The following is a 26,768-nucleotide window of genomic DNA, read 5'->3' on the forward strand; positions in this document are numbered from 1 at the left end:
CGGAGCCGAGCAAGGCGGGGTTCGACTCCGGGAAGGGGCAGTCGCAGGGAAGTAAACCCCGCGGCTAGCGCATCTTTCTGCCTCACTTGCTTCTGCATCTGCCTTGCATTTGCATCGGTTCCTCCTCCTTTCTTCCAGTTGGGCGGACGCTGACTCAAAGGGTGACGAGGGACGCTTATTCAGCTCGTCATGGCCTACCCGGGATACGGAGGAGGGGTGAGTCGCTTCTCCGCAGCCTCCGCTCCTGCAAGGTGGAGCGTCCCTGCGGGCGGTGCCAGCCTGAGGGGTCCGCCTTCTGTCTCTGCTTCGCGTGGCTAGTCTCCCGTACTCAGCGGGGCTGAGACTGCACTGTGCTGGAAGCTGGGGTCAAGGGGAGCGGGGAGCCACAGGTTTTCTGGTACCTGAGGGGCACCTTAGGTGCTCCTTGTGGAGCCAGGGATGTGTTGTGCTTTTAGAAATTGCCTTCTTGGTTTAGAGGAACCAAAGCACCCTTTTCCTGTTCAGTGATGTTTTGTGGTGGACCCACACCTTCCTCAGTTTTGCTACACGTCCTCTTTCCGATTTTTTGACCACTTCTTGTTTTCTTCCCTTTAAGTTGCTTATGAATAAATAAGGTATGCTAAAAGTCTCCTAATTTTTGCTATTCTACCAAGGGCAATCTGTTCTAGATTTTTAGGGGGAAGTTGTCAGGGTTAGGTTACTTTTTCTTACATAACTGTTTATCCTAAATCACCTTTGAGAGTTGGAAGTTGTAACTGTGGTTATATACTCTTTTTAATTCCTAAATTTGGCCTTTTATTGGTCTCTTCTCTTCAAAGAAGTAACTTAAAAAACAAAACAAACAAAAAAACCTCCATGTATTTTTGTTTGTTTTTTATCCATTATATCCTTTTAACATTTACCATTTACTTTCTTAATTGCTTCATGATCTAGTCATGCATTTCCTGGAGTTTGAAGTGCATTTCCTGAGTTCCAATGCTTCCTCCATACCTTTGCCCTGTACACATCTAGTGATGCAGTTCTTCAAACTGTTGGTAGTATCCTACCTTTTTCACTCTCCTCCTCCCCCCAATTTAGAATTCTTTTTTTCTTTTCATTCTGGCAGTCTCTACTCATCCTTCAAGGATCAGGTCAAGATTTTTGTTCAAAATGGAATAATGAACAATCTCGATACTTCTTTCTCCTCCAGACTCATAAAAATGCTCAATAAAATGCCTCTCTGAGGTTTTAAAAATGTATACCAAGTTGCAAAGTGAAAAAAGTAGAGAGAAACCATACCGTAGCAGGAAACAAACATCAGACTATCTACATTTTAACCATGGTCTTACTTCTTACTAGTTTAGGAAACCTTTTAAGTTTTAGGTCCTCAACTGCAGAACGTACATAGTATTTTCATACTTCATAAAGTTGTTGGAAAATCAAATCACATAACGGAAAGTATTTAGTACCTGGCCTATAAAAAGCTTTCAGTAAATATTAGCTGTACATTATTATTGTCGGTATTCGTATTGCTATTCTTACTAGTTTTGAAGACTGTGGTTGGAATTATCACTTTATCTGTTTATTGATGTCTTAAAAAAATTTTTTTTAAGTTTATTTATGAGAGATAGAGACAGCACGAGTGGGGGAGGGGCAGAGAGAGAGGGAGACACAGAATCCAAAGGAGGCTCCAGGCTCTGAGCTGTCAGCACAGAGCCTGGCTCACAACTGGAACTCACAAACCATGAGATCATGACCTGAGCCAAAGTCGGAGGCCAAAGTCGGACAGAGTCACCCTGGTTCTCCTATTGGTGTCTTTTTAAAAGGATATTTTCTGGGGGAGAGGATGTTTGCACCTTATGCAGTTGCCCATGACTAGTTCACAATTTCGTTGTATTTACCATGTATTCTTCTGTGTCCGAGGTATACTACTTCTTAGTTTGACTGTAGGTGAAATTGCTTTTTGTTTATTTCAGTGATGTTGATGGTAAACACTTAAAAATTGTGTGTCATGTTCATCTGCTAAGTTCCTAAAGGTTAGAGAGTACTTTCTTCTGTTACATTTCTTTGATGCCGGATAACATATTAGTGAACTGAATTATGTCGTAATGCCAGACATCTAGGATTTTTTAGCAAACAGCTTTTGTGACAGTGAATTTGGTTGCTTTTTAGGAACTCTTTCTATCCTTGCTTTTCAGTAGACAGCTCATAAATATTACTTCAGTGGATAACAAATAATGTTTGCATTTATAATCTTAACCTTTTTCACTCTTATAGTTTGGAAACTTTAGCGGTCAGATGCCAGGAATGCAGCTGCAGATAGGACAACCAATGCCAGGAACAGGGCCAGACCTGCTCCCCGGTGGATACCCAGCGTATTCTGACAGTTATTCCTCAGCAGGAGACCCCATGTGGACATACTTCACTGCTGTTGCTGGACAGGTGAGATGCTAAATATATTGCACAGATATCAGGGTTTTTGTTTTTGCTTTTGTTTTTAAAATTTTTTTTAATGTTTGTTTATCTTTGAGGGAGAAGGACAGAGACAAAGAACAGGGGAGGGGCAAAGAGAGAGGGAGACACAGAATCCAAGGCAGGCTCTAGGCCCTGAGCTGTCAGCATAGAGCCCGACGCAGCGCTCGAACCCATGAATGGTGAGATCATGACCTGAGCTGAAATCCGATGCTTAACTGACTGAGCCTCCCACGTGCCCCACAGATATCAGTTTTAAGAAGTGATTGCTTTTTAAAAGAAATGTCAACTCTGTTACTTAGTGTGTCATTTTAAATGTATATGAAATTTGTATTTAAACTTATCTAGACTGATTTTTCTCTTGAGATCAGAGATGAGGGTAGTCATAATTACTTCATTTTTTTAAAACTCTGTTAGTATGATACCTGACCCATTGTTCATTTCACTGAAAGAGGAAACAGTGTGGTATGCTGCATGGTGACTGAGCCAAAGAGGATTGGGGGAAAGAGGTCTACGTGTAAATCTCCTTGAGGAAGCTGGGGCAGAGCGTCAAAAGGAGACTTTTCAATTGTGAATAGTTTGGGAGAGACTTGAAGGTAAAGCAAATTGGGAAAGGGTAAAGAAAACAGGGCAGAAAGGAGGTTCAGCTACCAGACAAATGAGAAGAGACAGGTTCACACTGAGTCTTAGTCACAGTCCGTATCTCTTCGTTTATACTTACCGATGAAAACTTTTTGAGTAGTTAGAACTTCACAGAACTTTGATAACACTTTTCATTCGGTATTCTTTCGCTTGAGTGTTCACCAGGTCCCATATACCTGGCTGGAAATAGAGGATACACACAGAATTATTATATGTGGCAGACACTTTGTTTTCGTGACCCCAATTCGATTCACAACCTCTTTTTCCCTTGTGTAGTGGTAGTTGGAAAAGCCCCAGTGTCATCCCGGACACCTTTGTGATTAGTAAAGGTAGCCACGTGCCATAGGACTGACCCTTGAGATGTAGGTGCCGTTTCTTTAAGACACTTTCCGTTTCTAAGGGAGAAAATCCTTCCTGGGAACTAGTGTTGGCCTTTTTTGCTCCTTACTTCTTGCCTAGAAAGGGAACTTGAAGTTCGGAGGTGCAGCAGTCATCTTGGTACCTTGAGTCAACAAGCTTGAGATAAAGTCCTTTGGATGGGATACATGGGAAAATGCAGAGATCCATGGCATCTTAAAGCTGCCTTACAGTCCTGTTCTGCCTGGCCTTGGACTTCTTGTGCAAAACAATGAACCCTTATTGAATGTTTAAATCTCTTCGGTAGTATTTTCTATTGTTTGCAGCTAACTGTAATGCTAACGGTTACATTATACCATTCCAATCCGCAAAGAACTCTTAAGTACTGTAATGCTGGGAATAAGTCTGTTATCTATAAGTGACTATATATTAAATCTATTTTATAAAATTATAACTTAAAACATAGGAACTGGGCATATATATTTAGAGACTTTTATTTGACTTCTGAACTCTTTCAGTGTTAAAATCGTCAACACTAATTTGCTGTGTTTGTACTGTTCTTAGTTTCACTCTCTTCAAAAAGGGTTAACAAAGACTAACATAATTTTTATACTCCTTAACCCGAATTTATAATGACTTTTCCTGTGTGTCTTTTGAACCTACTGCTGTTCAACTTTGCTTCCTCTGTAATCTTTGTTCTTTCCCTACAAAAGAATTTCCATACTCTTCAAGGTCCCTTCTATGTCTCTGAATGTATATAATTCAGAGAAACTTCTTCTGTACACTAAGTGGGCTTTTCCATGAAATGTTAGAGAAGCTCATGGTTGAACAGAAATCATCAGACCACATGGGACTGATTTCCCTCATTTTAATTGGATTGGTCAAGGTTTTTAGTAGATGCAAATTTCTCTTTTCTAGAAAGTTTTAAGTTTGAGCCTAATGTTTACACAATGCGTTATTTCTTATAAATGAGAAAACAATTGATGAAGCTGAGTAATTATAACTAATGTTAGTCTCGGGTGGAGTATCATTTTCCTACTTAAGGAAAGTTAAAGGTGATTTATAACCATGTTATGTTAAGCGTACTAGAAGATAGAATACATTTTTAAAAAAAAATGAGACAAAAGTCATTTCCTACCTTTTCTTCTGATTTAATAATTTGTAAAAGATTGTCTTTTAAAATTTCCTGTGCAATAATTGACAATGACCTGGCATCTGTGCCGTCATTTCATGGAGATACTATTGACAGTGGCAGCTGTAGACTTCCTTGATTGTTTTTGTTTGTTTCTTTGGTGTTGTTTACTGATGATTTCTTCTCCAGTCATGTTAGAAATGTATGCCTAATTTTTCAAAGTCTTGAAATATAATAGTGATTTGATATAATAGGGAGGTAGGCAATTGTTTAAATAAAAATTCCTTCTAAGGTCTTTATCATTGGAGGAAAAATTTCTAACCTAGCTTTGCTTCTAAACAAATGGTGATTTTATAAAGTACAACTCTCTTACTAAAGAATTTAAAAATTTATAAGAGAAATCTAAAAACTATGCGTGGCAGAGAAAGGAACACTTAGATACTCTTTGTAGGCACATGGATGATCCATTGGAAAGAATGCTTTTTATTCCTGCTAGAACTACTGGGATTTTTTCTTCTACCGAAATTTTTGTTATAAGGAATTCCCTGCTAAAGATCCATTAAGATATGAGTGTTTATGATACTTCTTAGAAGTAGTTTGGAAACATTTTTTTTCATTTCTTGGGTCTCTTACAAAAATGAACTCTTAAAAAGTTTGTGTTTTAAATTTGCCTCCCCGATCCTTCCTCAGAGCTATTTTTTTTTGCACTTAGACAATGTCTGTGATGCTTCCAAGTAAATTGCTCTGTATATTTTTATAGAAAATAGGGTGAGATACTGAAACACGATGAAAATATTCAACCTGTTTTACTTTGGTTGTGATTTCTTGTTTGTGTTTAAAAAAAATTTATTTCCCACAATAAGTTCAAACAAGAATGTTTGGGCAGTAATCAGAAGAATACCAACAAGATGCCGGATGACTGGGGGTAATGGTGGAGGGGGGAAGGGATTCTCTCCTCCCGGTTACTGCTTCAGTGGTTACAACCTCAGTATCCCTTAGAAATAATCCCCCCCATGAAAGGGGCATTAAGGGAATGTGTCTGAGACTGTTCTGAACACATTTTGATCAATTTTCTGTTTTAGGTAGAGTTCCAATGACTCTCAACAGATGTTATTTTGACCTACTATAGGTCAGAATGATTATGTTGTTTCTCAGGAGTAGAGAAAATAGATTGTATTTGAAGTGCTTACAAATTAATAGAATATAATTTGTGAAAAATTATTTATTTTGTATGCTCTTCTGTAATTTGCCTTTGTTGTCAATACTTGTCTCTGTTAATTTTGTAGTTGATAATAATGTTTTAAAAAATGCGTGTCTGTTGATTGGCCTAGAACAGCCAGTCAGCACTTTAATATGATTTTATACAGCTGTGCATTAAATCAGGCTATAATTATTTTTTAACAGGATGGTGAAGTGGATGCTGAGGAACTTCAGAAATGTTTGACACAGTCTGGAATTAGTGGAACTTACTCACGTGAGATCTCCCCCACCCCCGTATTTAAAATGTTAAAAAAAAGTCTTTTTATCACAGATATACATGCCCATAATTTAAAGAATCAAATAATTCTGCAAAGCTTATTGTGAAGATAACTGTTCCTTGTGTTCCTTGTACATAACTGTCTCCCTGACATTAACTACTCCTAGACGAAATTTCATTCAGCTTTTTCAGGTGACTCTTGAAATTTGCCTCCAGATCTCAAAATAACATACTTTTATCACTATAGATTTTAGTTTTCTTTTTTTAAAGTTTATTTATCTATTTTGCAAGAGCAGGGGAGGGAGAGAGAAAATCTCAAGAAGGCTCCATGCTGTCTGTGCATAGCCTGATTCAGGGCCTTATCTCAGCAACCCTGAGACTGTCATCTGAGCTGAAATCAAGAATCACATACTCAACCAACTGAGCTATCCAGGTGCCCCCCTTCTATGAGTGTTTTAATTCTGCTATCATATTCTTAAAATCCAAGAGCTTCTCTTCTTTTTTCATGTAGGTGAAGTCTTCCCTTATCTCTCTGAAACTGTTAATGTATTTTTCAAAGTTTTTTCTTCTTTTGTAAACTGTGTTTTCTCCAATTTTTTTTTCCAGTTTATTTGTTTGGTTGTCTTTCATGTTAGATGCTTTTCTCAGGTGTGCTGATCCTTGTCATACATATTTAACTGAAATGCAGGTGAGACGCTCCGAGGTGTTGGTTTGGTATTCACTATAGGCTTCAATGTCTGGTAGTCTGGTGGGGCAGTTTGTCGTGCAACAATGAGAATCAGCGTATTTTGGGATTTCCTTTTGGGCTGGTTGTTTGGTAGGAAAAGAGGATAGAGGACCCAGGAGGGTTCTCAGTCTTTGATAAACAGTTATTTAAATACCTTGTTTTTGCTAGATAGGTTAGTGTTAGTGTTAGAGTTTAGGGATAGGGTTAGGATATGTGCCTGCAGTTCAGAGACCTCTCCAGAGAATAAAACCCCAGACTTCCCCTGGAGTGAGAATCAACATGGCAGCCATCTACTGATGAGGCAAGAACAGGCTTTGGGGCTCTAAATACTTCTTAAGTAGGTATTCAGTTGATCCTTCTGTTTTTATGTCTACTTTCACACCCATTTTCAGAAATAATAGCAACTCTTAAGTGTTTGAGGCCTTTCCCAGGATAACTAGGCTGCTTCTCAGCTTTTTTGTCATGTGTTTAGGAAGCCACTTTTTCAGATTTAGGGTTAAGATTAGGGTGAGGGTTAGGGTTAGGGTGTGTGTCTGGTATTGTACAGTCGAGAGACCTCTCCAGATGGTTAGAGTTAAGGTTCAAGGTTAGGGGTTAGGGGTTAGGGGATGGAGCTTAGGGGCTTGGGTATGCCTAGTGTCTTGGAATTTAGAGACCTCTCCAGAGTATAAATTCCCAGGATTTTCCTGAGGTTAGAATAGACATTGCTGACATCTTAAGGAGCTAAGGCAAGGAGGGGATTTGGTGCTCTAAATATTCCATAAATAGATATTCAGTTGGTCCTTCTGTTTTTATCTCTACCTTCACACCCATTTTCAGAAATACTACCAATTGATAAATGTTTGTGGGGTCTTCTCCAGGATAAGTAGTCTGCTTGTCAGCTTTTCTTATGTGTTCTGAAGCCATTTTCTCACATCAAGGGCCTAGCATTGGGGTTAAGATTAGGATTAGGGTTATGGTTAGGGTCACGGTTAATGCTAGTGTATGTTCCGGGTGTTTTGCAGTTCAGAGACATCTCCAGAGGGTGGCAGTTAGGGTTTGTTTTAGTTAGTGTGTATGGTTAGAGGTTAGGGGTTAAGGGTTGTGGGTTGTGGATTAGGGGTTCTACTATGTTCCTGGTGTCATGCAGTTCAGAGATCTCTCCAGAGGTTTAGGATTAAGGTGAGGATTAGCATTAGGGCTTCAGAAGTAGGGTTTAGGGATTTGGGTATGGACTAATATCCTGCAGTTCAGAGACCTCGCCACAATGTAAGTACCAAGACTTCTGATGAGGTAAAAATAGACATTGCAGCCATCCTCTGAGCTGAGGCAGGGAGGGGATTTGGGGGCTCTAAATGCTCTTTAAGTAGATATTTAATTGGCTCCATGTTTATCTCTACCTTCACACCCACTTTCAGAAATATTACCAATTCTTAAATGTTCAAGGTCGTCCCCAGGACAAGTATGATGCTCCTCCGCTTTTCTTATCGTGCGTTCGTTCAGACGCCACTTTCTCTGATCTAAGGTTACAGTTAGGGTTTGGGTTAGGGTTAGGGATAATGTTAGTGCATATGCCTGTTATCCTGGAGTTCAGAGTCCTTTCCAGAGGCTTAGGGTTAGGGACAGTCTTAGGGTGAAGGTTAGGGTTAGAGGTTAGGGATTGTGTGTTAGGTGTGAAAGGTTTGGGTCTTTGCCTTGAATCTTTCAGTTAAGAGACCACTTCAGAGAATAAAATCCCAGAGTTCTGCCTGGGTGAGAACAGACATGTGAGCCTTATATACAGCTGAGCTATGGATGGGATGTGGGGCTCTAAATACTCGTTAAATGATTCTCAATTGTCTTCTTATCTGTAACTTCACATTCATTTTCAGAAATACTACCAATTTTAAATGTTTGGGGTCTTCTTTATGATAAGTATGATGCTCCACAGCTTTTCTTATATGTTTAGAAAGCCACTTTCTCAGATCTTGGGTAGCGTTAGGTTAGGGGTGTTAGCCTTAGGGTCAGGGTCAGTTTTAGGCAATGTGCCTGGTATCCTACAATTCAGAGACCTCTGCAGACAATAAATCCACAGACTTCTGCTGGGGTGATGATAGACATGGCAGCTATCTACCGATCTGAAGCAAGGAGGGGATTTGGGTCCCTAAATACTCTTTAGATAGATATTCACCTGGTCTTCCTGTTTTCATCTCTACCTTCACACACAGTTCTTAAGTGTTTGGCATCTTCTCCAAGATAGCTAGGCTGCTTCTCAACTTTTTGTATCATGTATTTAAAAGGCACTTTCTCAGCTCTAGGGTTATGGTTAGGGTTTGCATTAGGTTTAGGGTTACCGTTCTTGTATTTGCCTTGTATCCTGGAGTTCAGTGACCTTTCCAGAAAGTTTGGATTAGGGATAGTCTTAGGGTTAAGGTTAGGGTTACAGGTTAGAGGTTAGGTTTGAAGACTTTGGGTGTGTGCCTGGTATCCTGCTGTTGAGAGATCTCTCCCGACAGTAAATCCCTGGACTTCTGCTGGGGTGGGAATAGACATCGTAGCCATCTATACTGCTGAGGCAAGGAGGGGATTTGGTGCTCTAAATACTCTTTAAATGGATATTCAATTTGTCCTTCTGTTTTTATTTCTGCCTTTGCATCCATTTTCAGAAATAACTGCCAATTCTTAAATGTTTAGGGTCTTCTCATGGATAGCTAGACTGCTGCTCACCTTTTGTTTTTGTTTTCTTCTTTTTTTTTTTTAATCAGAAAAACTGTGCTTAGAAAGCCCCTTTCTCATCTCTAGGGTTAAGGTTGGAGTCAGGATTAGTGTTAGGGTTAGGGGTTGTAGGTTACTGGTTAGTGGTTAAAATTAGAGTTAGGATTATGGTTAATGTTAGGGTATGTCCCTGGTATCCTGCTATTCAAAGACTTGTCCAGAAGATTAGTGTTAGGGTTAATGTTAGGGTGATTGTTAGTATCAGGGTTGGAGGTTAGGGCTTAGTGGTTATTGGTTAGTGGTGAGGCCTTTGAACATGTGCCTGGCATCCTGAACTTCAAAAACCTTTCTGGATGGTAAATCCCCCCACTTCTGGTGTGAGCATAGACATGACATCCATCTATGGAGCTGAGGCAAGGAGGAAATTTGGGGCTCTGTATCCTCTTTAAATAAATATTCAGTTGGTCCTTCTGTTTTTATCTCTACCTTCACACCTATATTTAGAAATACTACAGATTCTTAAATTTTGAGATTCTTCCCCAGGATAACTAGGCTGCTTCTCAAAGCTTTTCTTACCATGTATTCCGGAAGCCACTTTCTCCTATCTAAGGTTAGTTTTAGGGTTAGAGTTATAGTGAGGATTAGGATTAGTGTTAGTATTAGGGGTTAAGGGTTAGCGGTTAGTGTTAGGATTATTGTTAGGGTATATAACTGTTATCCTGTCATGCAGAGACCTCTCTAGAGGGTTAGTGTTAGGGTTAATGTTAGAGTCAATGTTAGTATCAGTGCTAGAGGGTAAGGGTTACTGGTCATTGGTTAGTGGTTAGGGCTTCATATATGTGCCTGATACCCTGAAATGGAAGAACTCTCCAGACAGCAAATTGCCAGGCTTCTGCTGATGTGAGAATAGACATAGTATCCATCTACAGAGCTAAGGCAAGGAGGGATTTGGGGGCTGTACATACTTTTTAAACAAATATTCAATTGGTTATTCTGTTTTTATCTCTACCTGCACACCCATATTTAGAAATACTACCAGTTCTTAAACATGTTTGGGGTCTTCCCCTGGATAACTAGGCTACTTTTCAGCTTTTCTTATTGTGTGTGCATGGTCACTTTCTCAGATCTAGGTTAGTTAACTTCCATTCATCTTACTATTTTACAATTCTTTTCCTTTATGTTCTCTCATTCTCTTTTTTCTAATGGTTTATGACTTTAGAAACTTAATTTTTTCCCATTCCAATGGGGTATTAAAAATCTATGAACTTTCCTAAAAATTCTTCTCTATTCTTTGTCAAAAATATTTAATCTTCTATACATATACATTCAATCTTATTTTATGATTGAAGGTATGCTTATATGAAGACTCAGTTCTTGCCATTTGTTATCATCTGTTGAGATTCTCCCACATAACGGATGGGTGCCATGTTAACTTGAAAGCAAAACATACCATTTGCCTGACAAAATGATGGAATGCCATCCAGGGATTGCTCATGGAAACTTTGCCACCCTGCTTCTTCCCACCTGAACAGGATTTGAAGGAGGACTGGGCTCCTGTATTGACTTTTCCACCGGGCCTCTGTTTCTTCATTTGTAAATTGGGACTATAATACCTTTGTAGGTTTATGTAAAATCACAAAATCATGCTACCTGGCTCATAGTGAATACTCATCGAGTGTCTGTTGAATTGTCCATCTGAAAATATTATAACCACCTATTCTAACATTGACACCGTATTAAATAAACATTTAAAGAAAATCAGCTATTTTAACTTGTAGAATGTTTTATGATTTTTTTTCTTAATAGGTCTAAAATTTAGCTGAAATATTTTTTCTCATAAAAATTTCAAAATATGCTAACATCAAATAACAAAATAAGATAATTTTAAGCATTTTTATTTATTCATTTATTCATTTTAAGGAACGAAGAGTAAGAACTTGGTAAGCTTACCTAAACTTTACTGACGTAATATTTCTTTTATCAAGACTGATATAATAAGTCTTGAGGTAAATCAGCATACTAATTCAATATAATTGTGATAAGGATTAGAAAAATTCTACTTAGTGTGAGTCTTCAGTTATAGTTCTATAAATATGAAAATGTTAATATTTCTAATAACCCATGATATTAAGATAGTTTATATTTATTTTTTCTTCCTGCCTTTTCCCTTGCCCAAGGGAAAACAGCTGCTTCAGATCAGAAGTTCATATTTTTACTTGATTGATTGCAGTAAACTAGCAAATGATTTACCTACATCCGGGTTCATCTTACTTTACTCTGCAGTCTGTTTAATGTAAATGAGTGTTTCTGTAATGGAAATTGTAGAATTGCCCCTCTGCTCTGTAAAATTCCTCAGTGACTTCCCTTGGTCTAAATCTTTAGGGTGGCATTCAAGACTTTCATGATCTGACCCTCTTCTCCCTTTAGATGTCATCACAAGCCAGTCCTTCACCTCAAACTTTAATCACATCTCTACATCTTTCGTGTTTTGTGTACTCCGTATATGTCAGATTTCTATTTAAAAACCTGCTCGTTGTTTGTGTTGGGAAGATCAAAACCCTCCTTTCCCCTGTGGCAATAATTTTCAGTTATTTTATAATTGCTTATATAACTACCAAATCCCCTTACTAGATGTGAATAGTTTGGAGTAGTAGTAATTTTTATTTTAGTCCTTTTTTTTTTTTTTTTTTTTTTTTTACTATGGATGCATAAGCATTCAAAGTTTGTTGATGGGGTGACTGTGTATTTTTGGCAATTTTTAAACATTTTGTTTTATAAAATAGTAATTGTCATAATTTTACATAGATAAAATTGGGCAGACTCCAATTCAAATAATAAATATGTTTTACAGCCTTCAGTTTGGAAACCTGCAGAATTATGATCGCCATGTTGGATGTATCCTTGAATAAAAATAGAAAATACTAGAATATGGAATAATTGTTTTCTGAATATAACTAAGCAATTGTTGGCTGTAGATGACTACAGTAAATTAGAGACTTTAAAAATACTTTGTAAGATTCTGTTTGAATTCCATGCTCTTCCATTTTGAAGTAGAAATCTATTCATATGCTGAATTTAGCTAACTTGCAGAAGCATACTAATAGTTTTTTAGTCAATGATTTACAGCTTTGGGGCAAGTAAATTCTCACTGGTATCAAAATTTATTTTTATTAATAAAACTATCAGAGAGATTACACAGGAAAAATGAGGTTTAGTGAATTCAAAGAACTTTGGGCAGCTCTTAATGCCTGGAAGCAAAACTTCATGACTATTGATCAAGACCAAAGTGGCACAGTGGAACATCATGAATTGAATCAAGCCATCGCTGCTATGGGTAAGAATGTTAAAATTCTTTAGAATCTATCCAGATAATTGTTCTTTGATGAAATGAATCTTAACTGTTTTAATTTGTTAAGTGACAAAGGAATCTATTATTTCACCAGCTGTTGCCCAGTTTGATTTGAAGATTGTGGATGAATTCTGATTGAAGACTTTTAACAAAACCATTCTATCTATGTTTTTTTTTTCAAAAGATGATCTTTTTTATACATTGTGGTTGATAAAATTAATTTCTGAATTCCCTCTGTTGAGTATATTAAAATGCATTCCTCTAATTGTGGGTAACCACCATTTATAGTGTATTCTTTTTTAATTTGCTGAGGTGTCTAATTATTTATTTTATTTTTGCCAGATTTTTGGAAGTATTAATATGCAGTGTTATATTAATTTCAAGAATACAGCATTTCTATTCGTATCTGTATCAGGTGTTCAACAATTCTATACATTACTCGGTGCTTATCACAAGTATATTCACCGTCTGTAACCATACAACATGTATTATGATCTTATTGACTGTATTCCCTATGCTGTATTTTTCAGGGTGACTTAATTATTTTGTTTTAAATTTTTTTTAATGTTTATTTATTTTTGAGAGAGAAAAAGAGAACAAGAGTAACCAAGGGTGGGGCAGAGAGAGAAGGAGATACAGAATCCAAAGCAGGCTCCAGGTTCTGAGCTGTCAGCACAGAGCCCGACATGGGGCTCAAACTTGTGAACTGTGAGATCATGACCTGAGCTGAAGTTGGATGCTTAACCGACTGAGCCACCCAGGCACCCCTTTTTATTTTTTTTTAATGTTTGTTTATTTCTGAATAAGAGAGCACAAGCAGGGGAGGGGCAGAAAGAAGGAGACACAGAATCTGAAGAAGGCTCTAGGCTCTGAGCTGTCAGCACAGAGCCTGATGCGGGGCTCGAACTCATAACCGGCGATATCACCATCTGAGCCAAAGTTGGATGCTTAACTGACTGAGCGACCCAGACGCCCCTGGGGTGACTTAATTATTTCGTAACTGGAAGTTTGTACCACTTATCTCCCCTCTGGTAACCACCAGTTTGTTCTCTATATTTAAGGGCTTTTTTGTTTGTTCCTTTTTTCTTTGTTTTGTTTTTTAAATTCCATATATTTTTGAAACCATATGGTATTTGACTTTCTCTGACTTATTTTGCTTAACATAATAGCCTCTAGGTCCATCCATTTGTCGCAAGTGGCAAGATCTCATTCTTTTTTATGGCTGAATAATATTTCATTGTATATATGTACCACATCTTTTTTATCCATTTATTGGTTGCTGGACACTTTGGTTGCTTCCATAATTTGGCTATTGTAAATAATGCTGCAGTAAATACAGGGCTGCACATATCTTTTTGAATTAGTGTCTTCCTTTTCTTTGGAAATATTCCAGTAGTGGAATTACTGGATTATATGGTATTTCTATTTTTAATTTTTACTTTATTTATTTATTTTGAGAGAGAGAAAAAGCAGGGAGGGGCAGAAAGAGAGGGAGAGAGAGAGAGAATTCCAAGCAGGCTTCCCCATCAGTAAGCCAGATGTGGGGCTCGAACCTATGAATTGTGAGGTTATGACCTGAGCCAAAATTAAGAGTCTGAAGCTTGACCATCCTAGCCACCCAGGTGCTACCCTCTATTTCTGACTTTTTGAGGGCTCTCCATACTGTTTTTCACAATGGCTGTACCATTTACATTCCTAACAACAATGCAGAAAGGTTTCTTTTTCTCTACATTTTCACCAATACTTGTTATTCCTTTTATTTTTTGATTCTAGCCATTCTGACAGATGTAATGGGATCTTTCATTGTGGTTTTGATTTGCATTTCCCTGATGATTAGGAATGTTGAGCATTTTTTTGTGTGTCTGTTGGCCATATGTTTATCTTCTTTGGAAAAATGTCTGTTTGGGTCTTCTGCATATATTTCATTGGATTATTTGGGGTTTTTTAGTGTTGAGTTGTCTAAGTTCTATATATTTGGATATTAACCACTTACAGGATATGTCATTTGCAAATATCTTCTCCCATTCAGTAGGTTGCCTTTTCATTTTGTTAATGGTTTCCTTCACTGTGCAAAAGCTTTTTTATTTTGGTATAGTCCCAGTAGTTTATTTTTGCTTTTGTTTTCCTTGCCTCAGGAGACCTATCTAGAAAAATGTTGCTTCAGCTAATGTTAAATTACTGTCTATGTTTTACTCTAGGAGTTTTGTGTTTTCAGGTCTCATATTTAGTTCTTTAGTCCTTTTTGAGTTTGTGTATGATGTAAGAAAATAGTCCAGTTTCATTCTTTTGCATGTGGCTGTACCATTTTTCTACACCATTTGCTGAAGAGACTTTTTCCCATTGTATGTTCTTGCCTCCTTTGTCATAGATTAATTGACCATATAAGCATGGGTTTATTTCTGAGCTCTCTATTCTGGTCTTTTCATCTATTTGTCTATTTTTGTGCCAGTACCACACTGTTTTGATTACTGCAGTTCTATAGTATATCTTGAAATCTGAAATTGTGATACCTCCCACTTTGTTCTTCTTTCTCAGGATTACTTTGGCTATTTGGGGTCTTTTTAGTTCCAAATGAATTTTAGTATAATTTGTTCTAGTTCTGTGATAAAATGCCATTGATATTTTATAGGGATTGCATTGAATCTGTATATTGCTTTGAGTAATGTGGACATTTCAACAACACTGGTTTTTCCAATTCCTAAGTATAGAATAGTGTTCATTTGTGGTAAGAGCTCTAATTTGATAGCAAAGGCTTATCTCAATATATTACTGGTTTCTGTATTATACTCTAGCTTTTCAGCAATAAAAACCATGTTTTCTAAATTTTTCTTTGTTTTCTTATGTGGTTAGTATACACAGTATATGCCAAAATACCTCAGAATGCAAAGTCTGCATTTTAGAGTATTTTAAGAGAATGTAACTTTATTTTTATCCTATCTTTGGTAAGCTGAGGTTCTAAGTCTACTTTCTTTCAAAAGTGGTAATATAAAATGGTGTTTAACCTGCTTTTACAGTTCATGTAGTATTCCTAATTGTGTTTACCCTTTGATTTTTTTTACACTCATTTCTAAACAAAATACAGTTTTAAGAAAATTAACCTTTTGAAATTTAAAATCTGAACCCAATGCAAATTATCTCAAATTCCAATTTAAAGAAGCTAAAGCTAGTGATTTGTTTTGTTTTATAATTAGACATTTTAATTTAATAGATGGTCATTTTAGAGACAGTCCTGGACACATCATATATAGTTCAGTTAAAGCATTAATACCTAATGGACTAAACTTGATCCTTAATTCAACATAATGTAGAAAAGGTACTATATAACCTTAGGCAAAAAAGAAAACTGCCAGAGTTCACATAGGCATTTGAGTGCCATAGAGAGATATTGTGGATTATTCAAATTTAAGATCTTCAGATACATGTTAAAATATTCAAATTATTTTGCTGAGAATGCTATGGGAAATAATAAGAGTTTTATCATTACACATTCAGATCATAACTCTCTACCAGGAAGCTTAAAATACATTTGCATATAATTACATAAGTTTCCATATTTTACTTCTATTAATTTATACCTTTCCATTTATTTATTTATTTATTTATTTATTTATTTATTTATTTATTTTTAGCAAGTTCCCTGGATTGTAGCTACACATAAAATTTTCTCTACGTTTATTATTGTTTTCCTCTTTGAGTAGATTGTCCAAATCTGCTAATATAGTAATAAATAAAGACAATAATTCTAGGTCAGCATCCTTCACAGTACAGTATGCACATATTGGAAAGTTGCTAAGAATAGATCTTAAAAGTTCTCATGACAAGAAGAGAAAATTCTGTAACTATATAAGGTGACAGGTGTTAACTAGACTTATTATAGTGATCATTTTGTAATATATGCAACTATGGAATCATTATATTGTACATCTGAAACTAATATAATTATATATGCCAATTATACCTCAATGAAAAAAAAAGGCAAAAAGGAAATAAAGAATTTAAGTGATAGCAAAAATCACTAATAATCTTTCCTTGATATTTTTTAAAGAACTATGAAATTACAGAATTGAAATATTGGAGCATTAAAATCTATAAAATATTCTAGACATTATTTAAAAATAAAAATATATTCTAAAAATACAAAAACATAATTTTGTTTTTTCTTAGCTATGACTTCATTACAGAGCTAGAATTTAGATGTTTATGTACCACTTAACTATTAGTAAAGCCTTTGTCTGATAAGTTTCAATACGAATGTGTTTTATTTTTAGTATATATTTTTATGGAATGAATTTTGGAATTTTATTTTTTTGATTGTTTTTAAAGAAAATGCAATGCTGTGATGTTCTTATGGTGTTTGGTTTTAGAAGTTTTAATCTGTTAATTCTTATTTCTAGGTTATAGGTTGAGCCCTCAAACATTAACTGCTATTGTTAAACGGTACAGCAAGAATGGCAGAATCTTCTTTGATGATTATGTGGCTTGCTGTGTGAAGCTTCGAGCACTGACAGGTATTCATCATTTAAAAATGGGTATAGCATTATGTAGCTATTTTTCTTTTTCTTTTTCGTTTTTGAAATTACTGATTTTTTTTAAGTTTATTTATTTTGAAAGAGACAGTAGGGGAGGGGCAGACAGAGGGTGACAGAGAATCCTAAGCTGGCTCCTCACTGTCAGCACAGACTGATGTGAGACTTGAACTCATGAAACCATGAGATCATGACCTGAGCAGAAACCAAGGGTCAGACACTTAACTCGCTGAGCCACCCAGGTGCCCCGTAGCTATTTCTCTGAAAAACATCTCTTGTTTTCTTCGACAAGTTTGTAATATTATGTATTTTTCACCGTTATTCACTGTTAAATTTAATCAGTTTTAAGGCTTTAAAACTTTAGCAATATTGTGAAAAAAAATTTTAAAAAACTTTAGCAATATGAATACTGAAAGATTGTTGTAGCTCAGTTTTGGAAAGTTTTCATGTCTCAGTTGCCTGGGATATGAAATCATTTGATTTAATTGAGTATGAAGAGAAAGAGGGAAGATGGCAGTGGAGTAGAAGGACCCTAAGCTCATCTTGTCCCATGAACACATCTAGATAGCTATCAAATTATCCTAAGTACCCCAGAAATCAACCTGAAGATTGACAGAACAAACTCCACAACTAAAGGGAGAGAAGAGGCCACATCAAAGAAGGTAGGATGAGTGGAGACATGGTTGAGGGGAGAAATGGATCATGGGTGGTGTAGGGAGGAGGAAGCTGTAGTCATGGAGAAGGGTGAGAGAGAGAGGAACAAATGGGAATGCATAAGGAGAATGTTTCCCCAAAGCATTGGCTTGGAAAATGAGAGAGGCTGAATTTCACGAGTTCTTGCCACTAGCAGGGCTTGAAGCTTAGACTTTTGAAGGTCAACAGACTTGACTAGGATAGAGTCCAGAGGGTACTGCACTGCTCCTGGAGAGAAGGCAGGCACACAACCTAGGGGCAGACAGCATGGAAACAGTGATTTGAAGAATGCTTGGGGTACACAGTGGGGAGAATATTCACTCTTCTTGCACATCCCTGAGAGGCAGCATTCACAGAGACACCTCTCCAGGAACAAAGGAGCCAGCTGGTGTCACTTCCCTCCCCCACCCTTCAGCATAAGCACATAGCTGCATGTGGGAAGTGGCATAGTACGTACACGGGCTGCCTGATTTCCTTATACCAAACCCCACACCCCTGTGCTCTAGCAGGACTCAGTTCTCAGTCAAGCATGCCTTAGTCTCAGAATGGCAGGCTCCTTCCCCAGAAGACCAGCACAAGCCCCTGCCTCCACCACATCTGACAGAAGAGTTCTATACGGCCTCAGTTCTGGTGCAGGTGGTGTCAGGTCTCATTAAACAAGCAGACTAGAGCACACCTAGTTAAAACTTGCCATGTTCTGGCCAGTGACCAAACACTGCCCACAGCAGGTAAGTAGAACCTCTACAGATGACTGGCCAGAAGGATAGAGCAGCCAAAACATAAGAGCAGAACTCACACAGCAAACATCAGAGATACTCCTTGAAGCACCAGGCCCTGGATACTACATGACCTCTTCTTCATGAAGCTATTACTCTCAGGAGCAGGAGAATTAACTGGCCTTTCTAACACAGAAGAAGACCGAGACTTAGACAAAATGCCAAGATGGAGGAATTTATCCCAAATGAAAAAACAAGATAAGGCCACAGCCAGAGATCTAAGCAAAACAAATGTAAGTAACATGCCTGATGGAAAATGTAAAGCAACAGTCATAAGGTTACTCACTGGGGTTGAGAAAAGAATATAAGACATCAGGGTGACCCTTGTCACAGAGGAAAAAGAGTTAAAAAAAGAATCAGAGATGAAAAATGCAATAAATGAGATTGGAAATAGGCTTGATACAACGAACAGCAGGCTGGAAGAAGCAGAGGAATGAATTAGCTATATTGAAAACAAAATGGAAAATAATGAAGATGAACAAAAGAGACAAAGAAGAATTATGGAACATGAGAATACACTTAGGGAACACAGTGGCTTCATCAGATGTAATAACGTTCATATTATAGGAGTCCCAGAAGAAGAAGAGAGAGAAAAGAGGGCAGAAAATTTATTTGAACAAATAAGGGCTGAAAACTTCCCTAATCTGGGGAAGGAGACATCCAGATCTAGGAGGTACAGAGAACTCCCATCAAAATCAACCAAAGCAAACCAACACCAAGACATACTATAATTCAATTTGCAAAATATAGTGATAAAAAATCTTAAAAGCAGCGAGGCAAAAGAAGTCGTTAACTTATAAGGGACAACCCATAAGGCTAGCTGGAGATTTCTCAACAGAAACTTGGCAAGCCAGAAAGAAGTGGCATGCTGTATTTAAAGTGCTGAGTGGGAGGGGCGCCTGGGTGGCTCAGCTAGTTAAGTGTCCAACTTCGCTCAGGTCATGATCTCACAGTTCATGAATTCAGGCTCTGGGCTGACAGCTTGGAGCCTGGAGCCTGCTTCGGATTCTGTGTCTCCCTCTCTCTCTGCCCCTCACCCACTCACACTCTGTTTCTCAAACATAAACATTAAAACTAAATTGAAAAAAAAAAATAAAGTGCTGAGTGGGAAAAATCTGCAGCCAAGAATACTTTATCCAGCAAGTTTGTCATTCAGAATAGTTGAGTTTTCTAGACAAGCAAAAACGAAAGGAATTAGTGACCACTAAACCAGCTCTGCAAGAATATTAAAGGAGACTCTGAGTGCAACAGAGAGACCAAAAGTGATAAAGACAAGAAAGGATGAGAGAAAAATCTCCAGAAACACTGACAAAACAAGCAATAAAATGGCACTAAATACATTTCTCAAGGACTATTTTGAATGTACATGGACTTAACACTCCACAATCAAAAGACATAGGTTGTCCAAATGGATTAAAAAACAAGACTCATCTATACATTGCCTATGAGACTTGTTTTAGACCTAAAGACACCTGCAGATTGAAAGTGAGGGGATGGAGAAAAATTTATCAAGCAAATGGATATCAAAAGAATGCCAGAGTTGCAATGCTTATATAAAACAAATAGAATTTAAAACAAAGACTGTAATAAGATATATAGAAGGGTACTTACATCATAATAAAGGGGACAATTCAACAAGACTATCTACCAATTTGCAAATATTTATGTACCCAACATGAGAGCAGTTAAATATATAAAACAATTAATAACAAACATAAAGGAATTAATGATAATAATACAATGATAGTAGGGGACTTCAACATCCTGACTTACATCAATGGACAGCTAATCTAAACAGAAAATAAACAAGGAAACAATTTCTTTGAATGACACTCTGGACCAGATGACTTAACAGATATATTTGGAACATTCCATCCTAAATCAGTATAACACATTCTTTTCAAGTACATATGAAACATTCTCCAGAATAGATCACATGTTAGGTCACAAATCAGGCCTCAATTATACAAAAGGATTGAAATCATACCATGCATCTTTTCTGACTACAGCACTATGATACTAGAAGTCAACTACAAGAAAAACTACTTGGAGAGATCATAAATATACAGACATTAAACAATATCGTACTAAACAATGAATAGGTCATCCAGGAAATTAAAAAAAAATACGTGGACACAAATTAAAATGAAAACACAATGGCCCAGAATCTTTGAGATGAAGCAAAAGTAGTGCGGAGAGGGAAGTATATAGCAATACGTGTCTATCTCAAGAAGCGTAGAGCCAGAAAAATTAATCCTCAAATGTTTGTATAACCACAAAAGACCCCAAATAGCCAAAGCAGCCTTGAAAAAGAAAAGCAAAGCTGGAGGCATCACAATTCCAGACTTGAAATTAGATCACAAAACTATAGTAATTGAAACAGTATGGTGCTAGCACAAAATTAGACATATAGATCAATGGAACAGAATCGAAAACCCAAAAAATGACCCCACAATTATGTAGTCTGTTAGTCTTTGGCAAAGCAGGAAAGAATATCCAATGGGAAAAAGACAATCTCTCCAACAAATAGTGTTGGGAAAACTGGACAGCAACATGGACCACTTTCTTATACCATACACAAAAATAAATTCAAAATAGATTAAAGACCTAAACTGTGAGCCTTAAAACCATAACAATTCCAGAGGAGAACACAGGCAGTCACCTCTTTGAAATTGGCCATAGCAACTTTTTTCTAGATATGTCTCCTGAGGCAGGGGAAACAAAAGCAAAAATAAACTATTGAGACTTGATCAAAATAAAACACTCATGGGGTACTTGGTTGGTTTAGTCAGTAAAGCATTCAACTCTTGATTTCAGTTCATGTCATGATCTCATGGTTTCATGGGTTTGAGCCCTGCATCGGACTCTGCACTGGTGGCATGGAGCCTGCTTGGGATTCTCCCTCTCTCTCTGCCCCTCTCTTACTCACATTCTCTATGTCTCTCTCAAAATAAATAAATAAGCTTAAAAAAAAATAAAAAAATAAAACACTTCTGCACAGCAAAGGAAACAATCAACAAAACTAAAAGGCAACCTATGGGACTGGAGAAGATATTTTCAAATGGCATGCCTGATAAAGGGTTAGTATCCAAAATATATAAAGAACATTATAAAATTCAACATCCAAAAAACAAGTAATCCAATTAAAAAATGGGCAGAAGACTTTTTTTGCAAAGAAGACATCCAGATGGCCAACAGACACATGAAAAGATGCTCAACATCACTGTTCACCAGGGAAATACAAATCACAACTACAATGAGTTCCCCACCCCTAATAGAATGGCTAAAATCAACACAAAAAACAACAGGTGTTGGTGAGGCTGTGGAGAAAGGGTAACCCTCTTGCACTGTTGGTAGAAATGCAAACTGGTGCAGCCACTCTGGAAAACAGTATGAAGGTTCCTCAAAAAGTTAAAAATGGAACTATCATACAATCCAGTAATTGCACTACTAGGTATTTACCCAAAGAATACAAAAATCCTGATTCAATGGGATACATACACCCAGATGTTTATAACAGCATTATCTATAGTAGCCAAATTATGAAAAGCCCAAGTATCCATCTATTGATGAATGGATAAAGAAGATGTGGTACGTATACACAATGGAATATTACTCAGCCATCAAAAGGAATGAAATCTTGCCGCTTGTGACACAGATGGAGCTAGAGAGGTTCAAGCTAAGTGAAATAAATCCATTAGAGAAAGACGTATACCATATGATTGCACTCACATGTGGAATTTAAGAAATGTGCAAAGGGAAAAAAGGCAAACCAAGGAACAGAGTTTTAGCTATAGAGAGAACAAACTGATGGTCAACAGAGGGGAGGTGTTTGGGGGATGGGTTAAATAGGTGATGGGGATTAAGGAGTGCACTTGTGATGAGCACCTGATAATGTGTGGAAGTGTTGAATTACAATATTGTACGCCTGAAACTAATACTCCACTGTATGTCAACTAGCTGGAATTTAAAGAACAACTTTAAAAAAAACCTTAAAAACATTTATTTTCATTTTTATTAATTATTTTGAGAGAGAGAGAGCACAGGAGCAGGGGAGGGACAGCGAGAGAGAGAGGGAGAGAGAATCCCAAGTAGGCTCTGCACTATCAGCACAGAGCCTGACACGGGGCTCAAACTCACAAACCTCAAGATCTTGACCTGAGCCAGAGTCAGATGCTTAACCGACTGAGCCACCCAGGCACCCCTAAAAAATCCTTTTTTTAAAAAATTGAGAATGAAATTAGTCATTTTTTAGAACCTAGGGACACTAAGCATTTACAACTATATATTTAAAATTGTGATAATTTTTTGTTTGTTTAAAGATTTGTTTAGGAGAAGAGACCACTTGCAACAAGGGGTTGTGAATTTTGTATATGATGATGTAAGTATTCTGGTATTTACACTGTTCCCTAGATGTGTTCATAATTGTTAAAAAAATTTAAGAGGTCTCTGGTACCAGTAATGGGAATAATATATTTTATGGACCATATTCCTTTTCTGAATTTATCAGCTAAATGCAAATAAAAGGTTAAATACTTGTATAAATATCAAGTTGACATTATATTATAAAGGTACTTCTAAATTTTATGACATGTTTTTGGCAGTTTACCTTTCAAATCATTTTTAAGGGCAAAGCTACCATTTTTATAAAGAGTAGTTTATTTTTTGGTAATCTTCAAGAGGAAATTTTCATCTATGATGATAAATTATGAAGCTGTTCATTTCTCATTTCAAATGGTTGCAATTAACCTGATTCCAGTGTTTTTTTTTTTTTAATTGAAACTAATTATATTTCACATGTACTTCAATGTTTCAGGGTTTTTGTTTTGTTCTTGTTATGAGGAAGTTAGGGAGTCAACACTTCCCTGCTAGTACATACTGGTTTAAATTACAAACCTTGGAAACTTTAAAAATTTCCCCTCTTGTGAAAATGTTTTCATGGAGTGTAATTAATCAAAAGCAAAAAGCCTTTTTTTGTTACCAGCTGATGATTTTGCTTATGTGTTAGTTTTTGCAGGGTACTATGGCAATTTGAATGTCTAGAATTTGAAAGCTGAAGAAATACTGTGAATTTTTTTTACTTGGAAGATATGAACTGGACTACTTTGAATTTAATGCTTTTTTGGCTTTTCCATGTTTCTACCTTGTTATAAGTCTGTCCTATTTCTGTGTGTTTTTACTTTAGTGCATAATTTAAAGCAATACAAGAAATGTTTTTGTATTTGGAATAGTAGTGCTTTTAGGAAAGCTGTTCACTTAACATATCTTAGTATCATAAAACATTGGTATATGATGAATTGATGTAAATACCTTTTAGCCTTAATTTTCAACATTGTAAATCCAGAAGAATGTATTTACAAGATAGATTATATAAGAAGCCAAATGTGAAAGCCTAGATAAAGCTAATGTATACTTACCTGAAGGTTGCAAATTATACATTGAATTTTTTTTCCTCGTTGTTGGTTTTGAAGGTGAACTAGAAGAAGTCTGGATTTTGTGCCATATTTGTAGAAGGGTTTCTTTATTCCTTGATTGCATAATTTAAGAAGAGAAACTCACTGGTCTTTGCCTATGAAGAAGAAAATCGTAGTTCCTAAAATTTTGTATTACGTCACCTTAAGTAGACGGCAAATTAATATATAGAGAAATAAGGCTATAGGAAGCATTTTTTTCCTTTATTTTTTTCAGTGTATATTTTTCTTCAATATGCTTTATTATCTTCTGTGGAAAAAAAAGTTCTTAACAGAACATACATTTTCTCTCTGCATTTTTTTTTTTCATTAGTGATGACCTAGAGGGCCTAAAATGGCATCTTCCTTTTAAATCTAGACTTTTTGGAAGTGACACATATTTTTAATGAGATGTCAACATTTCAATGTATTCTATTAAACTAAATTGTTTCATATATAATGCCAACTGTTTACAAAGTTAAAAAAATCAAGTAATCTACCAATTTGTTTAGATATTCAGAAACTGTAAGTTCACCTTTCTTGACAACATTAGCTGCAGGTTTTGGCATTGCTAAACTGGCAAGTCGTTGAACGCAGGTGTATAATGTGGGGGGTACTGACCACAGCAGGCACCACACCCTGTTTCAGAGTGGCATCGCTGTGGAGATTGCAAAGTGGTCATCACATCCTTAGCATTTCAGATCCCTGATATGAGCTGTTGTAGTTAATCCTGCCCCTTTCCTTGCAAACACTCTTAAGTCTTTCTTAATGAAGATTTGAAACACCATGTGTTTTTCTTACACCTTAACTGAATGTCTTCCAGCTTCAAATGCGAGTACAAATTGACGTAATTTTAGTATGACTGATGACCACATTAATTATTCTTTTTAGAAAATTCCGGGTTTCTTAAAGGATGGAGGATGAATGGTAGCATCTTGAAAAAAAAAAAGTTTCATAAACTTACAGAATTTTAAATCCACTTTTACTTTCAACAGTCCTGGAAAGGAAGTATTGGGTAGTCATTCTGACGTTATATTTTTATATAATTAGTTGTCAGATTCATTTGGTCAGCAGTATAAACGTGTGAATAAATAATCCATATACTTTTGTCCTCTGGCTGCTAATTTTTTTTCCATGAACATATATTTGATAATGTGAGAGGATGTTAACTGAGGTATAAAATAAAATACAGTATTCTAATTAGAAGTGTTGTAGAAGAAACTAATGTAAACACACTCTTACATCGTTCATGTTGAATGAGGATGATAATATGACTCAGCAGCCTGGTATCTTAACATCCAGCTTATAGGTAATTGCATTGCTGTACCGTTCTGACGTCAGTTATAATTTTTCTTGCTTGTAGGCTAATGGTTGAGGCTAAAAACTTTAAAAATGATATATGATAGTATTCATTTAAGTTTCTGCCAAATGACACTTTGTATTAGAACTCTTCATATGATTCTCTAACTCGTCCTTTTCCAAAGGTGTTTCTGTGAATTTTGGTCATGGTCAGTCTGTGAAGCCGTTTCAGTGACCAAACATATTTGGGAAATTCTCACCCTTTTCAGGGAGCTTGATAAAGCCTAAGGTCCATAAAATCCTGTTTATTTCTGTTTGACATAGTTCCAAAAATTTTTGACCACAGAACTCCTTTCTCTAGCAGAACTAATTTTCCATGCCAATCCAACTTGTCAGACAGTTCTTTTGCACTGTCCATTAACTAGATAATCTTATAAAACGTTAGGCATAGAGGATATTTTAGATGGAGTTTTTATACCGAAATGCAACTCACTTTTTGATGCTTTAAAGATAATTGATGTAAACAGACATCCATTACTAAAGTAAAAATTAAATAGTCTTATGATGAACAAGGACTGGAATATGAATATAGTATGGTAGTTTGTACTGGTTAACTCACACCCAGTTTTCTTGTAAAGAGGAAAATACTGAATAATGTACACTCTTAACATCTAAGTGCTTTTATTTATACAGTAAACATGTTTCCATGTCATTTTGAGAATTTTTTAATAAACATTCAAATAGCTTGCTGTAAAGTTTTGTATCATACAAAATCTGTTAACATATATGAGATGCTTCAGTTCAAATAACAGTGCAGTAATTCACCTCCGCCTAAAAAACTGCCAAATGGTTCAATGTCAGATGTTGCACTTCTATTTTGAGTGGCAGTTTACACCTTTTCAGTTATATCAAGGGGAAATAAATACTGTTGGAATCTTAATTTGGTCCACTTTAAAGTAATTTCAAGGACTGTGCTCATTTGATCTATGTAAGCATGCATTCAGAAACAAAAAGTAATTTAAAAGTGTCAAATAATATATTTATTTCCAGAAAAGGTATTCACCCTGGAAGAAAGTAGAATTTATTAATGAAGTTCAAAGTCTGTGCAGTTTAAAAAATGACAAACATCAATTTATAATTCTTTCTCTAAGGAAAATATACAAATCAAGTTCACTTGTACTCTTCCGGCATTACTAAACTGGACAAACTAAATGAA

General features: G+C 36.4%; 1 protein-coding gene across 2 annotated transcripts; it reads left to right on the plus strand.

The window, feature by feature from the left end:
* Positions 1 to 26,768, plus strand: GCA (grancalcin). 2 transcript variants are annotated; one of them, XM_042948970.1, is made up of 8 exons: positions 6 to 216; positions 2,257 to 2,421; positions 5,987 to 6,056; positions 12,311 to 12,354; positions 12,646 to 12,793; positions 17,203 to 17,316; positions 23,126 to 23,184; positions 23,812 to 26,768. In XM_042948970.1, the coding sequence occupies exons 1-8, from the start codon at positions 190 to 192 to the stop codon at positions 23,836 to 23,838; spliced, it is 654 nt and encodes a 217-aa protein (XP_042804904.1). In that variant the 5' UTR covers positions 6 to 189; the 3' UTR covers positions 23,839 to 26,768. The 2 variants fall into 2 exon arrangements, with proteins under 2 accessions (XP_042804903.1, XP_042804904.1); XM_042948969.1 differs by having other exon boundaries at positions 1 to 216; positions 23,126 to 26,768.

The sequence above is a fragment of the Panthera leo genome, chromosome C1 (genome assembly GCF_018350215.1).
Source record: "Panthera leo isolate Ple1 chromosome C1, P.leo_Ple1_pat1.1, whole genome shotgun sequence".
Lineage (NCBI taxonomy): Eukaryota > Metazoa > Chordata > Mammalia > Carnivora > Felidae > Panthera > Panthera leo.